General features: G+C 42.2%; 1 protein-coding gene across 2 annotated transcripts in view; it reads left to right on the top strand.

The window, feature by feature from the left end:
• HMCN1 (hemicentin 1) overlaps positions 1-16,482 on the top strand; it is a 219,749-nt gene that overhangs the window by 81,214 nt on the left and 122,053 nt on the right. For both annotated transcript variants that reach the window (XM_064454369.1, XM_064454370.1), the window contains exons 12-17: positions 7,424-7,565; positions 7,987-8,114; positions 8,844-8,957; positions 9,903-10,061; positions 10,799-10,993; positions 12,265-12,363. In XM_064454369.1, the coding sequence (XP_064310439.1) occupies positions 7,424-7,565; positions 7,987-8,114; positions 8,844-8,957; positions 9,903-10,061; positions 10,799-10,993; positions 12,265-12,363 (837 nt within the window). The remainder of the gene's footprint in view (positions 1-7,423; positions 7,566-7,986; positions 8,115-8,843; positions 8,958-9,902; positions 10,062-10,798; positions 10,994-12,264; positions 12,364-16,482) is intronic.

The raw sequence follows: 16,482 nt of genomic DNA, 5'->3' as shown, positions 1-16,482 counted from the left end.
GTAGCACTCCCCCCCCACCCTATAGAAGTTAAATTTGTGCTTGGAAGCTTTGTGGAGAGTCTCACAGGAACAGCCATGAATGCTGCTGCTGTGTATCTTTTACCTGAGCTAATGCTTAAGCAGTTATGGGAACAGATGTTTCCATGGTTGTGCAGCATCACCTTTGCAGAGAGCCAGGGCAAGGGATGGTGCAGGTCGGCACACCCTGCACTTCTGCACGGGCAAGGGTGGGTTGGGAAGGAGATCAGTGGGAACTTGGCAGCTAAGTGAGATGGCTGGCAAGTGAATGAAGCAAGATAATAATGTCCAAAGACAATATTCCTTTTTACATAAGTTCACTTGGCTGATGCCAAAAGTACAGATGAATGTGGCTGGTTGGTTGAAGCTGAAGGCTACTTTTTGTTTATCTCCATTAAATGTTTTGATCTTTATTTATGCTGTGACAAATCTGTTCTCAGCTTGCTGTTCAAACGGGTGCCTTTGTCAGTTTTTCTGTTTATGTGTAATTTTTCTTCTCTGCTTCTTTCATTTGGCTTGTGAACAAAATTATAAAATACTGTATTGACTATTAATTCCATGCATATTGCTAAAACGTGATTTCAACTTCATAGAAATCAGATGAATGGAGAGGATTCCTTTTGCGAATGTAGTGACAGGTTATGTGTATTTGTGTTGTTATTCCATAACATGGGATATAATCTGTGCCTGATTTGACATCAAAATGGAAACTTACACTCTGGAAGGAATTTCTCAATATCTCCGTAACCCCAGTCTTCTGTCTCACTTACTGACATATGTTAATAGCTGTCAGAATGGTAGAGTGGGATATTTTTTCCTTCCTGCGCCTTCCCAGTATGTACTCTCGACACTAACATAATGTAGGTTTTTAGACAGTTTGAGATCAAAGCCATTCACTTCCATTTATATGTTTCTATGTGGAAAAACTAAGGCATATCCATAAAACTCACAGTCACATGAGAATTCATAGACATTGCTGTGGTCACATAGGACTTCAGTCTGAAGAGAATGAATTTTTCACAACATCACTACAGCTCCTGTATTACTGAAAGCAGGGCTTTGTGATAAGCAGCTGCTCTTGTAGTATCTTGGTAGTTAGAAGCCCAAGTAAGTCAATTCAGACCCTTTTAATGGATGCTAGCAAGAATGGGCTGTAACTAGAGAACTGCTAGTGAACAGACTGAACACAGAGATAGGGCTCCATCTATTCTCTGCCAGTATCTGTGTGTATGTAGGAGAGGCTGGCGGTTTACTGTAAGGTCTTGAGAAAGTGAAAATAGGTTGAATCATTCCATTTTCCAAAAATGCTTAGTGTAGAAGGCAAGAAAGAATCTTGAGCGTGCTGCAGAAAAAATATTGATACAAGTAATGGTTCAGCCAAATATTGTCTGCGGGGTGGCTTTTGGTGAAAAGTTTCTGTTAAAAAAGAGGGTGGGGAAAGCATGCAGAAAGTAGTGAAAAAACATTGGTAATAAGTCTGGTTTTTTACAAATAAAGGGTGATAAGAGGGTTTTTTGTGTTATATGAAATAAAAATTTGGTATTTGCTATCCCTTTTTCATGCTAAGTTTAACCGCTTCAAAATGGTTTTAATGAATATTAAGGCCAAGGATCTTCACACCACCCTTCTTCCTCTTCAGAATCTTTACATGTGATCTATGTTGTTTAAAAGGCTATATTCTGCAGCCTTGGATGGGAGTGGCTCTGTAAAGAGCTTGTGCTTCTCCTGCCCATGTACAAATATCCTCCCCTATGATACAAAGAACAAAGCAAAAGAAATCAAATTGACCTGTCATACAGGAAAGCCTGTTCTGTGTGCTGGTTTCTGGCCTTTGGGCAAGAAACAAGATGGTTAATTAGTGGCAAATGTGGCCTCACTGATACTCAAGCTACCAGCTAGAATTACAGCTGTGTATGTTGACTTTTTTCGATTAATTTCATTGATTATATGTTAAATACAAATATTTCTCCCACCTTCTTCTGTTCACCCAATAATATCATTGTGTGAAAATAACTGCATGGGCAATGGTGTGTTGCCAAAGCATGATGTGTAATTGCCATCTGAGACAGTTCTCTAATATTGACATGAGAGGAGACCTTCCTGAAGACGAGAGCATGCAGAATATCTCCCAGTGACTCTTGGCATGACTTAAAACAAAATAAAAATAGCTGAGAAAGCTGTGCACATCATGAATCACTTGAGGACACTTGCATTCATTTCTTGCCTCTCCCTGCCCCCTCGTATCTGGATTTAATCCTAGTAGTTCTGGAACTCCGGCTCTGCCTTCCTCTGGTGCCTTTCCTCTGGCAGCTCAGAGGTTTCAAAGCTGTTACGAAATATGGGAGGGATTTTTCAGGACCCTGCAACTTTTTATTAAATTTACGCTACAAATGTAAAAACTAATGAACTTAGGGAAGGTTAATGGATGTAAATTGGAGAAAGGAAATGACAAGGCATTATATGCATCTGTGTTTACAGTTTCGCAACAGTGTGCAAATTAGTTGCTGTTTATTACTTAATTTATTCCTTGTCTTTGGCGGTATAGCTGTGTGGTTTTGCCTACACTTTTACTTACAGATCTCAGAATCCTTTACAAACTACTGTGTATAGCTAATGACTGAAAACAGAGTCATTAACTCCTGGCTTGCTCATAATAGTTCTGATCCCCAGAGCCCCAGGTGCCATGATGCATCAAAAAGCCTTCCTCAAAACAGCAATTATATTTCTCTTTGAAAGAGGGGTTTCATGTGCTTAAGAGGGGTGTGCAGATGAGTTTGCATGAAACATTAACATGTGTGAATAATTCATGAAACTCAAACACAAAACATAGTGCATTTTAAATAAAAGTATACAAAAAAAATTAAATCAAAGTTATGTCCATGACTTGCGTGCTGATGTTACTACTAATTATGTTTCAAAACTACTTATTTTCCTTGGGAATGTTGCCCTCCTATTTAGTAAGATGTATTACAGGACAAATCATTCTATAGTAACTGTGATTGTGACAGACAGTAAAAGGTCTGATATCTATGGGACAGCTATGGACTGTTATGTACTCCCCTGCCTTGCAGCTGTAGTGTGTTGTAATTAGCCCATGTTATCAAGTGAAGTTGGACCTGCAGAGGCACAGACTCCTTGTTAAAGTCACTGCAGTGTGACTTGATTGATAATATCTATAGTCTTCCCAGCCTATATTTCCCAAGCCTATGCCACTCCTGATAAACCTTCTATGTAAAAGGTGAAGAGATCTCCCGCTGTTCTTATGTGTTCTTAATCTGATGTTTGAGCATTTGAAAACCATTTAGTTCCTTATTATCTGATTTTCTATCAGTCACTAATCCCCTCTCATTAAGTGTGCTGAGATTGTGAGGAGGAAGATTGTTTTCTAAGTTCTGTATTGTAATGCCATTTGCTTAAAAACCTGCTGACTAAAACCCACAGTGTTTCTGCCCTGCAAGGAGGCAGAACCTTCTTTGCATCTGTCCTTGAAGCAGCACTATCTTCTGCAGGGAGATTCTTCTTCCAGGCCAGAAATGCTGTGGATTTTAGTTAGCAGCTTTTTAAACAAATGGCATTACAACACAGAACTTGGAAAATAATCTTCCTCCTTGCAATGATAATGAAAAGGGCATGGTATTAATTCTTCCAGAAAGGCATTTGTAGTAGCTCTCTGAATTGTTTCTGTTTGCATTATGACAGACTGAACTAGAAAGATTTATGCTATTCACCTGGACTGTTGCATAGCATTGCACCTTCATCTTGCTCTTGATAGATTACACCACATAAATAGACTGTGTGTATTGGCTCCTAGACACATTTTTCCTTAGCAGCCTTGAAAACATGTCAAATGTCACCTGGGTCTATAGGATGGTGTAATTCCCACTGAAGCTAATAAAAGAGCTATGCAGAGCAGCCCTAGATTCAGGGTACCTCTGTGTAACATGTATTTAGCCTCTTTTACTCTCCCAAAAGGGTGAGTTAGGCTCAGGCTTTTCATTCTATGGTTGCTAGTAAAAAGATCAGCTGCAGAGGAATACATGTTAATACAATGTGTGATTAGCAAAAGGCAAAGCTCTTAAGATGAAGATTGATACTACTGATCTAATAGTAGCTAGTTTCATGCCATAACTAAGATGAAGTAGCAGCAGTTAGTAGTACAAGCTGCTACTTTTTCATCTGTTAAGTGGGGTGGATCTTGTTCATGCCACTATAAGAAAGACAAAATCATATGTTGGGAGGGATTCGATGGGAAGCGTCCATTGAATACAAACGAGCTAGTGAGAGCTGGGAATTCTTCAAGAACTATCTATTGGAAGCACAAAGCCAATTTATCCCCTACAAAGGAAAAGGAAGTAAGCGGAGCAAGAGGCCCCCATGGCTCAACCATGGCCTCCTGGGTTTACTCAAATCCAAAAGGGAAGCACACCAGAAATGGAGAAGTGGAGGATTATCCGTTGAGAGCTACAAGGGCATAGCCAGAGAGTGCAGAGATACAGTCAGAAAAGCAAAAGCCCAATTTGAATTGAACCTGGCTGTAGAAGTGAAAAATAACAAGAAAGGTTTCTTCAGGTATGTCAACCACAAGCAGAAACAGAAGGAAAACACAGGCCCATTGTTAAATGGAAAAGGAGACTCAATCACAAATGATGCAGAAAAGGCAGAGGTCCTCAACACCTGCTTCACCTCTGTCTTTACCAGCACTGTTGGGTCCCAGGCTTTGGGAACAAAATTGCTGATTGATCCAAACACCGACCCACCATCAGTGAAGGAAGAGTTAGTATATGAATTACTACAGGAGCTTGACCGCTACAAATCAATGGGCCCTGACGCCATCCACCCGAGGGTGTTGAGAGAGTTGGCTGACATCATTGCAAGGCCACTCTCCATAATCTTTGAGAAGTCATGGAGGATGGGGGATGTTCCAGAGGACTGGAGGAAGGCAAATGTTACCCCTATCTACAAGAAGGGCTTGAGGGAGGATCTGGGTAACTATAGGCCCATCAGCCTTACCTTCAATCCCTGGGAAAGTTATGGAACGAATCCTCCTGGGGGCCATCACAAGTCAAATGAAGCACGTGATTGGGAAAAGCCAACATGGCTTCACTAAAGGCAGATCGTGCTTAACAAACTGGTGGCCTTCTATGACAAAGTGACTTGCCTGGTTGACATGGGGCGGGCGGTGGACATTGTCTACCTGGACTTCTCCAAGGCCTTTGATACAGTCCCCCACAGTCTCCACCTGGAGGAATTAATGCATTATGGCCCAGACAAGTGGTCTGTGCAGTGGGTGGGGAACTGGCTGACAGGCCGCACCCAAAGGGTGGTGGTAAATAGCTCCTTTTCCAAGTGGCAACCTGTCACTAGTGGGGTCCCCCGAGGGATGGATATTGGGCTGAATGTTATTCAACATCTTCATAAGTGATCTGGATAACGGCATCAAGTGTAGCCTGATGAAGTTTGCGGATGACACCAAGCTGAGCAAGGAACTAGACACTCCAGAAGGGAGAGCTGCTCCGCAGGGAGATCTGGATAGGCTGGAAGAGTGGGCCAGCAAGAACCTTATGAAGTTCAACAAGGAGAAGTGTAAGGTCTTGCACCTGGGAAAACATAATCCGGGAGTGCAGCACAGACTGGAATCCACCTGGCTGGAGAGCAGCTCTGTGGAAAGGGACCTGGGGGTCCTGGTGGACAGAAAGCTCAACATGAGCGAACAGTGTGCTGCTGCGGCCAAGAAGGCCAACAGGATGCTGGGTTGCATCAAAAAGGGCATCACCAGCAGAGATAAAGAAGTCATCATCTCAACTCTACTCAGTGCTTGTCAGGCCACACCCGGAGTACTGTGTACAGTTCTGGTCCCCCCTATACAGAAGGGATGTGGACAGGCTGGAAAGGGTCCAGAGAAGGGCCACCAAGATGCTCAAGGGATGGGGAAGCCTGCCATGTGAGGATAGGCTGGGAGAACTGGGTTTGTTCAGCGTTGAGAAAAGGAGGCTCAGAGGGGATCTCATCCCCATGTCCCAGTACTTAAGGGGCAGCTACAAAGAAGATGGAGACTCCCTTTTTACACGGAGTCCCATGGAGAGGACAAGGGGGAATGGACACAAGTTGTTCTTGGGGAGATTCTGATTGGACACGAGAGGAAAATTTTTCACAGTGAGGTCAGTCAACCATTGGAATAATCTCCTCAGGGAAGTGGTTGACTCGGCCACGTTGGACACCTTCAAGAGTCGTCTGGACAGGGTGCTGGGCCATCTTGTCTAGACTTTGCTCTTCCCAGAAAGGTTGGACTAGGTGATCCCTGAGGTCCCTTCCAACCTGGGATTCTGTGTATGTACCATAGAAGAAAATGTCAGTTGCCACAGTGAATTGTTTTTGATGGTTGTCTTTACTGAGGAAATCTGTCTAAGGATGTAAGTGAATGAATTCTTTGTGGTTCACAAATCACTTTTCTGCTGTAAATGCAGCTGAAATCTGTAACATCCATTGGCATTGTTAACACTGCTGATTCAGTTGTCTTCAGTGTGGTTTTGCTGTTAATTTCTTTCTTAGGGTGTGCACGTACATTGTGACTTTTATTTTCATAATTCAATTTATAATCTCAGTGTTTTCCTGTCAGAAGGCTTGTGCTCACTGGCTTTTATTTTCAGGAACCTGTACAAATTTGACTCAGATTTGTCAAAATTGTCTCTGTTGCCACTTTCCTGCGTTTTAAGCATGCATTAAAAATTCTAAGTTAATTTTTGTATGATTACTGTGTTCAGGGTGAATCCATGTGAAACCACTAATGATCTCTTAGTTTCTGTTCAAAATGATGACCTGGCACTACTTAATCTTATTTCAGCCTTGCTTTGTGACCTTGATGAATTATGTTGGTGAACCTTGGTTCTGGCAGCTTTTTGTCACAATTAGTGCCTACATTGGGAACTCCAAATTCTGCATCTCAGAACAAAGCAAACTGTGTAGGCATGTGAATTAATTTGGTCTCTGTACCCTGAATCCTGAAGTACTAATTTTTATAAAGGCACGCATGTTTTATGCTGAGGAATTGGTGGACTGTGCTAGAGAAAGAGAAGAAACAATTGGGCTCTCAGAAAGGATAGCAAATTCAAGAAATAGAAACTCTTTGAATAATGTTATAAGTAAAAGAGACTGTAAAGGATGTGTTATCACCAGACTGATCATATTTTTAGTGCAGTCACTGATCTTACAATGCAATTCATGTGGTGTCTGATGGTCATTATCTATGTTAAACTGAGGCAGTTATAGGGAAGCATTCACGTGACCTTTATTAGAACTGTTTTCTCACTGTACATCTTTTGAAAATGTGAATAAAAGTGATTGTTGTCATCTGTAAGTGTTTTATAAATGGATCTTTTTAACTGCTGTTTTTAATTTCTTTTACTAGAACCACCTAGGGTTGTCATTACACCTAAGAATCAGACTTTTACAAAAGGCTCTGAAGTGTCTATCAGGTGTTCTGCAACAGGTTATCCAAAGCCAACAGTAGTATGGACACAGAACGATATGTTTATTATTGGTTCAAGCAGGTAGGGGTTATAGCTTTCTCTATTTATTTTTTTTCCTATAGAGAATGTGAGAAAGAAGTTTTGAACAATGCCAAAATATTCTGACTATTTCTTCTACCGGAGTCTGTGAGTTTTGGAAATACTACCTCAACCTTTACTTTTATGACTCTCTTTAATTTCAATTTCCTGATCTCTAAAATAGAAATACTTTAGTTCTCTTCTTGACAAGGCTTTGTACAAAATTAATTTAAACACTTTTCACAAAATGCATTGATATTCTCTGGTAGGTATATTAATGCTAATATTGTTGCTTATTATGAGAAAAAAACCAGTACCTTTTTATAAACCACCTGGTCATGCTGTTGCTGCTTGGAGTGTGGGTGTAACCATTACTTTCTTTTCTTTAACTAATCCTTTTGGTCGGTCCCCTGTGTCTTCCCAGGTATAGATTGACCCCAGAAGGCACCTTAATCATAAGAAAGGCAATTCCAGAAGATGGAGGAATTTATGGTTGCTTGGCAAGTAACTCAGCTGGGACAGAGAAACAGACATCCACCCTTACGTACATTGGTAGGTAAAAGAAACGATGCCGTTAAATTAAAAAAGCAAACTAATATATCATCAGGGAGGAACTGTTAAAATTGGTAGAACCAAGAGAACCTACTAGTAGACCTTTCAAAAAACTTGGAAAAGATTTTGAATAGCTCACATGTCCCTTTGGTTTCCTGTTCGAATCTGAGTAGTATCGTTAGGTGATATTTGGTGCTTAAAGTTTCTTCTTATACTGTTTTTAAGAAAAAAAAACCCCAAACCTAAAATTGTGTATTAAAGTGGGGTAGGCTTGCAAACCTGGGTAGGCCTTTGGAGAAGGAATCATGTTTCTGTAAATTCCTGTAGTGTGCTTAGCACTGTAGAGTCCTAGCTAAAATTGTGTACTTTAAACACTACGTTATTATATTAATAGCAGACTACTAAAATTGTTGATGAACAACAACCAGCTGGAGTGGGAGAGAGACTCTGAATCTTTTTACTTTCTACATGATCAAACTCTTCCAATTCTTTCCTTAAATTCCTCCTATATTCTATATATGGTGCAGGTGCTCTAGACATTCCAGACTCTCCTTGTTCCATTTCCCAGTGTTTGTCTGTCACCTTACATGATTTCTAAGTCTTTCTGACTTTTAATGCAAATATTCTTCCATATAACAAGAGAAAATGAGAGTATTTCATGGCGTATGTCTTAAAAATGGTATATGCTTTGGATGAGGAGCTCATTTTTTCTATATTGTTTCTTTTTAGAGGGCCCAACATTGACCATAGTTCAAAGCGAAATTCTGGTTGCTCTTGGAGACACAACTATTATGGAGTGTAAAACAACTGGAATCCCTCATCCCCATGTTAAATGGTTTAAAGGTGCACTTATTACTTTGTGTTTTGCTTATTTGCTTTAGCAATAATATTTAGAACAATGATCCTGGAGTGAGTTTGTTTTCTTGAAAGCTCAAATTCCTTTGCAAATGCCTAGGGAATTTTATTTGTTCTTTCTTCTGAATCTCAGAGGTATCTGCTACAGTTTAAGTAGTGAGACAGGATATTGGGTATCCCAAAGGCAGGAATTTTCACAGAGTTAAATGGGAATTAGAGAATCCCATGTCTCAAGACTGAACATTTATTCTCATAAAAAGGAGTTGATGCCTGTGTGTGGTTGTATAAGCCACGTGCCTGCTGATTTTCTGCAAAACCAGTAATCTTTTTTGGCAGATACTGCCAACGGATAGCTTATCCAGTCCAGTCTTTCATCTCTGGCAGTGGCTGGAGGGGAAGCACAAACCCCATTCTGGTCTGTTTGCAAATACCCTTCCCTCAAAGGAAGCTAGTTCTGAGCTCACTGCAGTTAATGGTTGGCCTGTATTTTAAAGCAGACTTTGATATTCATCCCAAAGAGTACATGTGGGCTAGTTCTCAATATTACACATCAGTATTGCGGCTCCTGCTCAGCCTGAGAAGTAGCAGAGCTGTTTTCTGGGTTTTGCAGAGTTCCCAACTTGGTACAGAGCTGGCAAGGTGGCTGCCACGTGTAGTCTAATTTGGGACAGAGAAATACAGCCTGGCTTACTGTCCTAATGCTGATGTCTGTCCAAAGCTAATTGGGTTTGTGTTTCCCTTGTGAAACAAATAAATAAAAAAGGATTGTATCTAAAGTAGTAATGAATTTTTCCACTCAGTTAAGGTGAAGTCAGAGTACTCACCTGTGAAATGAATATGGGCATGTTGTGAACTAATCTCAAACATGGACATTGCTTTCTTGGAATAATTTTGGTAAATATTTCAGTTACTTTTTTTTCTGTCTGGACTTAGGTGACTTAGAGTTGAGGGCATCAGCATTTCTCATTATTGATACTCATCGGGGTCTTTTGAAGATCCAGGAAACACAAGATCTGGATGCTGGTGACTATACCTGTGTGGCTACCAATGATGCAGGGAGAGCTTCTGGAAAGATAACTCTGGATGTTGGCTGTAAGTAGCTTGCAATCTAGACAGTAAATACTCTAATTTCAGTGTTTCTGTATCTGGTCAGTGGTGCCCTGGTTATCCGAACCTTTCTCACAAATAAGTGTCTGTGTGTGCTGGGAACACCTTTTCTGGTGGTCTTCACTAAGTTATTTCCTTGTCCTATCTGCACTCCAACTTTACTTCACTCTTACTTCTTTTGCAAAGCATAAAAGTTATGAGGAGGAAGAGAAGCAGAGGAGGAAGAAAATGTTTAAACTTCAATCTAACATAGTTCTCAAGTAGAGAATATATTATGCTACCTTAAGTTTACTATGTAAGGTTATTGTAACTTAGCCCTTCCTCTCCTCTCTTCCTAATTCTTTCTAACTGCTTGTGGCCTGATGCATCAAATCCTGTTAAATGCATGTTCCTGTCAGACACATACACTTTCTGAAGCAATGAGCAATGCTGTTTGAAGGAGACGAGTAACTAACAATGCTAATGCTTGAGCATGCACGTTTGTCTGATGGGGGTGGCTGTATCTTCATTTTTTTGGAGACGTTTAGCCTATTTCTGAGCTCCCCATTGTAAGTATAGGGCATGCAAAACTGCTTTTGTAAGGTGTTGCTAGAGGTGGGAATCTGTTGTTAGAAGAATAATTGTGCACAGTGGGACATAGATTTAGGTCGTCAATAGTGTAAGCAGATTGCTAATGTCATGTTGCAACTCTAGCTCACTTTCTGTGTGCTCTTCCCCCACAGCTCCCCCCATTTTCACCCAGGAGCCCAGTGATGAATCTGCAGATATTGGCTCAAACATCACGCTGCCGTGCTATGTTCAGGGTTATCCAGAACCAAAGGTTAAATGGAGGCGGCTAAATGGTGCTTCCCTTTTCTCAAGACCATTTGCAGTTAGTTCCATCAGTCAACTCAGAACGGGAGCTCTATCTATTAATAGTAGGTAGACTGAACTTTTAAAAATAAAGATTCCAGAAGGAAATACGATGTATGCAATAGATTTAAGTTAGTATACTACTTTATAAAATTATTACCTTTGTAAAAAGACTGGATTTTTTAAATCCCAGATTGTGTTTCTGATACTGGCTTCATTGCTTTTGACATGCAGTTCATTCTCCCATGAGCTTGTGAATTCAGTTGTGTTTGGTCATTGGCTTCACTCTTCTTCATAGAAAATATTACACTTTTGTTTAAATAAATATGGGTTATGTTCTCTGATACTGAGTAGCCATGGATTTTCATGTTTTGGGGTTTTGTCTTCTTTTTTGTTTTGTTTGTATGAGAGGTGTTTTTAAACTCATTGTTTTAGGCAAGTCCTAACTTTGGTAATAACTAGAAATTCTGTAAGTGGCTTTGCAATTTCAGTTACTTGGAGCATTTCAATCACCCATACACTAAGTGATATTATTCTGTTTTCTTAATTAGCTCTTTTACTTCGTTCTAGATATAATCAGCTTGGGTGAAGTAATTCCTTTCTACTGTACATACAGAGCAGTAACTTGTGTCTTATGTACTACTGTGTGGATGTCTGTTCACATACCGACACACATTGCTGTAGGTAGTAAGCAGTATTCCATAGTAAACGCACTACCATGATAGCGTATGTATGTTTGGATATATAGTGTACTGCCATATATCATTTTGCACATTAGTATATACTATATTAAAGTACATGCAGTATATAATAGAATTGTTCAGGCTGGAAAAGACCTTACACCTAACACTGCCAAGTCCACACGAAACCATGTCCCTAAGTGCCACATCTATGTGTCTTCCAAATACCTCCAGGGATGGTGACTCAACCACTTCCCTGGGCAGCCTGTTCCAGTGCTTGACAACCCTTTTGGTGAAGAAATTTTTCCTAATATCCAATCTAAACCTCCCCTGGCACAACTTGAGACCATTTCCTCTTGTCGTATTGCTCCTTACATGGGAGAAGAGACTGACCCTCACCTTGCTACAACCTCCTTTCAGGTAGTTGTAGAGAGCGATAAACTGATGAAAAGCATCATATATATGTATATAATGCTTTTTGTACTGAAGTGCTCATATATAGTCATTCCTTCTGTACATGGTGACAGATGGAAAGAAATGATCTGGCCAAAAATTAATATTTGAAGGTAAAAGGATAGGGTATCCATGTATTGCAGATTTTTCAATATTACTTAAGACGCTGCAATCTGATCTCTTCCCCCCACCCCCTGCCCTAGGTTTGTGGGTCAGTGATGAAGGAACTTATATCTGTGAAGCTGAGAACCAGTTTGGAAGGATTCAGTCACGGCCAGCCACGATCACAGTAACTGGACTGGGTAAGACTGGTTAATGTCAATGGCGACAGGGAAAGGAAAGACTGGCAGCATTTCAATACTGGGAATATACTGGGAGAGGCGATAATGGGTGGTGCCTGTACAACAAATAGGATGTCTGTGAGTTGTGTACATACATGGTAATGTATCTATATGCTTTTATCTATAACTATGGTTACACGTATGTAGTCATCCACACAAAGTGAATCCGAAGACATTTGCATGGAATATTGTAGTTTATTTCCGTGAATTTGGTGTGTTAGAACATTGTCTTTTCACTGGCTACATTAATTTGAATAAGTTCCATCTACACTTTGTAACATGGGCCTTAAAAAAGGTGATTAGGCTTGTCTTCTCTTTCTTATTCCTAAGTAAATTTCACAGAATCACAGGTTGGAAGGGACCTCAGGGATCACCTAGTCCAACCTTTCTAGGAAGAGCAAAGTCTAGACAAGATGGCCCAGCACCCTGTCCAGACGACTCTTGAAGGTGTCCAACGTGGCCGAGTCAACCACTTCCCTGAGGAGATTATTCCAATGGTTGACTGACCTCACTGTGAAAAATTTTCCTCTCGTGTCCAATCAGAATCTCCCCAAGAACAACTTGTGTCCATTCCCCCTTGTCCTCTCCATGGGACTCCGTGTAAAAAGGGAGTCTCCATCTTCTTTGTAGCTGCCCCTTAAGTACTGGGACATGGGGATGAGATCCCCTCTGAGCCTCCTTTTCTCAACGCTGAACAAACCCAGTTCTCCCAGCCTATCCTCACATGGCAGGCTTCCCCATCCCTTGAGCATCTTGGTGGCCCTTCTCTGGACCCTTTCCAGCCTGTCCACATCCCTTCTGTATAGGGGGGACCAGAACTGTACACAGTACTCCGGGTGTGGCCTGACAAGCACTGAGTAGAGTTGAGATGATGACTTCTTTATCTCTGCTGGTGATGCCCTTTTTGATGCAACCCAGCATCCTGTTGGCCTTCTTGGCCGCAGCAGCACACTGTTCGCTCATGTTGAGCTTTCTGTCCACCAGGACCCCCAGGTCCCTTTCCACAGAGCTGCTCTCCAGCCAGGTGGATCCCAGTCTGTGCTGCACTCCCGGATTATGTTTTCCCAGGTGCAAGACCTTACACTTCTCCTTGCTGAACTTCATAAGGTTCTTGCTGGCCCACTCTTCCAGCCTATCCAGATCTCCCTGCGGAGCAGCTCTCCCTTCTGGAGTGTCTAGTTCCTTGCTCAGCTTGGTGTCATCCGCAAACTTCATCAGGCTACACTTGATGCCGTTATCCAGATCACTTATGAAGATGTTGAATAACATTCAGCCCAATATCCATCCCTCGGGGGACCCCACTAGTGACAGGTTGCCACTTGGAAAAGGAGCTATTTACCACCACCCTTTGGGTGCGGCCTGTCAGCCAGTTCCCCACCCACTGCACAGACCACTTGTCTGGGCCATAATGCATTAATTCCTCCAGGTGGAGACTGTGGGGGACTGTATCAAAGGCCCTGGAGAAGTCCAGGTAGACAATGTCCACCGCCCGCCCCATGTCAACCAGGCAAGTCACTTTGTCATAGAAGGCCACCAGTTTGTCAAGCACGATCTGCCTTTAGTGAAGCCATGTTGGCTTTTCCCAATCACGTGCTTCATTTGACTTGTGATGGCCCCCAGGAGGATTCGTTCCATAACTTTCCCAGGGATTGAAGGTAAGGCTGATGGGCCTATAGTTACCCAGATCCTCCCTCAAGCCCTTCTTGTAGATAGGGGTAACATTTGCCTTCCTCCAGTCCTCTGGAACATCCCCCATCCTCCATGACTTCTCAAAGATTATGGAGAGTGGCCTTGCAATGATGTCAGCCAACTCTCTCAACACCCTCGGGTGGATGGCGTCAGGGCCCATTGATTTGTAGCGGTCAAGCTCCTGTAGTAATTCATATACTAACTCTTCCTTCACTGATGGTGGGTCGGTGTTTGGATCAATCAGCAATTTTGTTCCCAAAGCCTGGGACCCAACAGTGCTGGTAAAGACAGAGGTGAAGCAGGTGTTGAGGACCTCTGCCTTTTCTGCATCATTTGTGATTGAGTCTCCTTTTCCATTTAACAATGGGCCTGTGTTTTCCTTCTGTTTCTGCTTGTGGTTGACATACCTGAAGAAACCTTTCTTGTTATTTTTCACTTCTACAGCCAGGTTCAGTTCAGATTGGGCTTTTGCTTTTCTGACTGTATCTCTGCACTCTCTGGCTATGCCCTTGTAGCTCTCAACGGATAATCCTCCACTTCTCCATTTCTGGTGTGCTTCCCTTTTGGATTTGAGTAAACCCAGGAGGCCATGGTTGAGCCATGGGGGCCTCTTGCTCCGCTTACTTCCTTTTCCTTTGTAGGGGATAAATTGGCTTTGTGCTTCCAATAGATAGTTCTTGAAGAATTCCCAGCTCTCACTAGCTCGTTTGTATTCCATGGAAGCTTCCCACCGAATCCCTCCCAACTGAGCCCTGAGTTAGCTGAAGGTTGCTTTTCTAAAATCCAGATCCCTTGTCTTAGAGCTGACCTTCAGCTCACTCAGCAGGATCCCAAACTCCACAATATTGTGGTCACTGCAGCCAAGGCTATCACTAACCGAGATACTACAAAGCAGGCTTTCTCGGTTTGTGAATACCAAGTCCAGCAGTGCCTCATTCCTGGTTGGCACTTCTGACATTTGTATCAGGAAACAGTCCTTTATGCATTCCAGGAACTTGGTGGATGACATGTGAGCTGCCGTATTGTTCTTCCAGCAGATGTCTGGGTAGTTGAAGTCGCCCATCAGGACCAGATTCTGTCGGCCAGAAGCTTGCTTTAGTGCCCCAAATATCGCTTCATCGGTTTCATCATCATGGTTAGGAGGTCTATAGCAGATGCCCACTGTGAGGTCCTGCTTGGAGATGACCCCTTTGACTTTAACCCAGAGGCATTCGATAGAGCAGTCACAATCGCCTTGGTTGACTTCGATACAACCAAGGTTTTCCTTAATGTAGAGAGCAACTCCTCCACCTCTTCTACCCTGCCTGTCCTTACGAAAGAGCCTGTAACTGTCCATTGTGATCCCCCGGTCATTTGAGTTGTCCCACCATGTTTCAGTTACTCCTATGATGTCATACCCTTCTGAGAGGGCACGGAGCTCCAGTTCCTCCTGTTTGTTACCTAGACTTTATGCATTTGTATACATCACTTGAGGTGATTACTCTTCTGTTTCACCTCTTGGGAGACAGCTAAGGAACCTTTATCACCGCACTGCTTGGCCTGACTTTCTCCCCCGTTGGATGTGCTGGTGTGAGCGTTTTCAAAAACGGATCCCACCCCCTAAGTCCTTCAGTTTAAAGCCTGCCTCACCAAGTTAGCCAGCCTACTGCTGAAGATTCCCTTGCCCCTTCTAGACAGATGGAGTCCATCCCTCCCTAGCATGTTGTCGTCATTGAAGAACACCCCATTGTCATAAAAGCCAAACCCCTCATGGTGGCACCAGCCACATAGCCAGGAGTTGATATGCATTATGTGCCTGTTTCTGGTGCTCCCTTCCCCTCGAACTGGCAAATGGAAGAGATCACCTGGGCACCAATGTTTTTCACTTGCTCCCCCAGGGCTTGAAAGTCTTCCTTGATATTACACAGGTTACGGCTCTCAGTGTCGTTCATGCCTACATGAAATAGTAATAGTGGATAGTAGTCTGTTTTCCTGATGAGTTGTGGCACCCTCTCGGCAATGTCTCGGACCTTGGCTCCTGGAAGGCAGCATACCTCTTGTGACTCCCTGTCAGGTTGGCAGATGGGTGCCTCAGTATCCTTCAACAGAGTCACCCACCACGAGCACTCGTCGTTCCTTTTTACGATGTCCACTTTATTAAGGAAAGAAAAATCACCATAATGATGGTGTTTCTGACATTAATTAATCTTAAAAAAAAAAAAAAGCTGTAATGAACTTGCTTAGGTCAATGTGTTGTGACTGGGAAGGAATCTTAGTGATCCAAGAAGACAGTAAATGTCTAGCTTTGACAATAACTGTGCTATTAAGGAGTTGTTTATTATCTCAGTTGGACAACTGGCAATAAAAGGAAAAGTAATGCTATGAAATGTATACATTTGTGGGAGGATGAGA

Source organism: Phalacrocorax carbo, chromosome 6 (genome assembly GCF_963921805.1).
Source record: "Phalacrocorax carbo chromosome 6, bPhaCar2.1, whole genome shotgun sequence".
Taxonomy (NCBI): Eukaryota; Metazoa; Chordata; class Aves; order Suliformes; family Phalacrocoracidae; genus Phalacrocorax; species Phalacrocorax carbo.
Note: the sequence above shows the minus strand (reverse complement) of the source record. Positions and strands in the feature narration are given on the sequence as shown.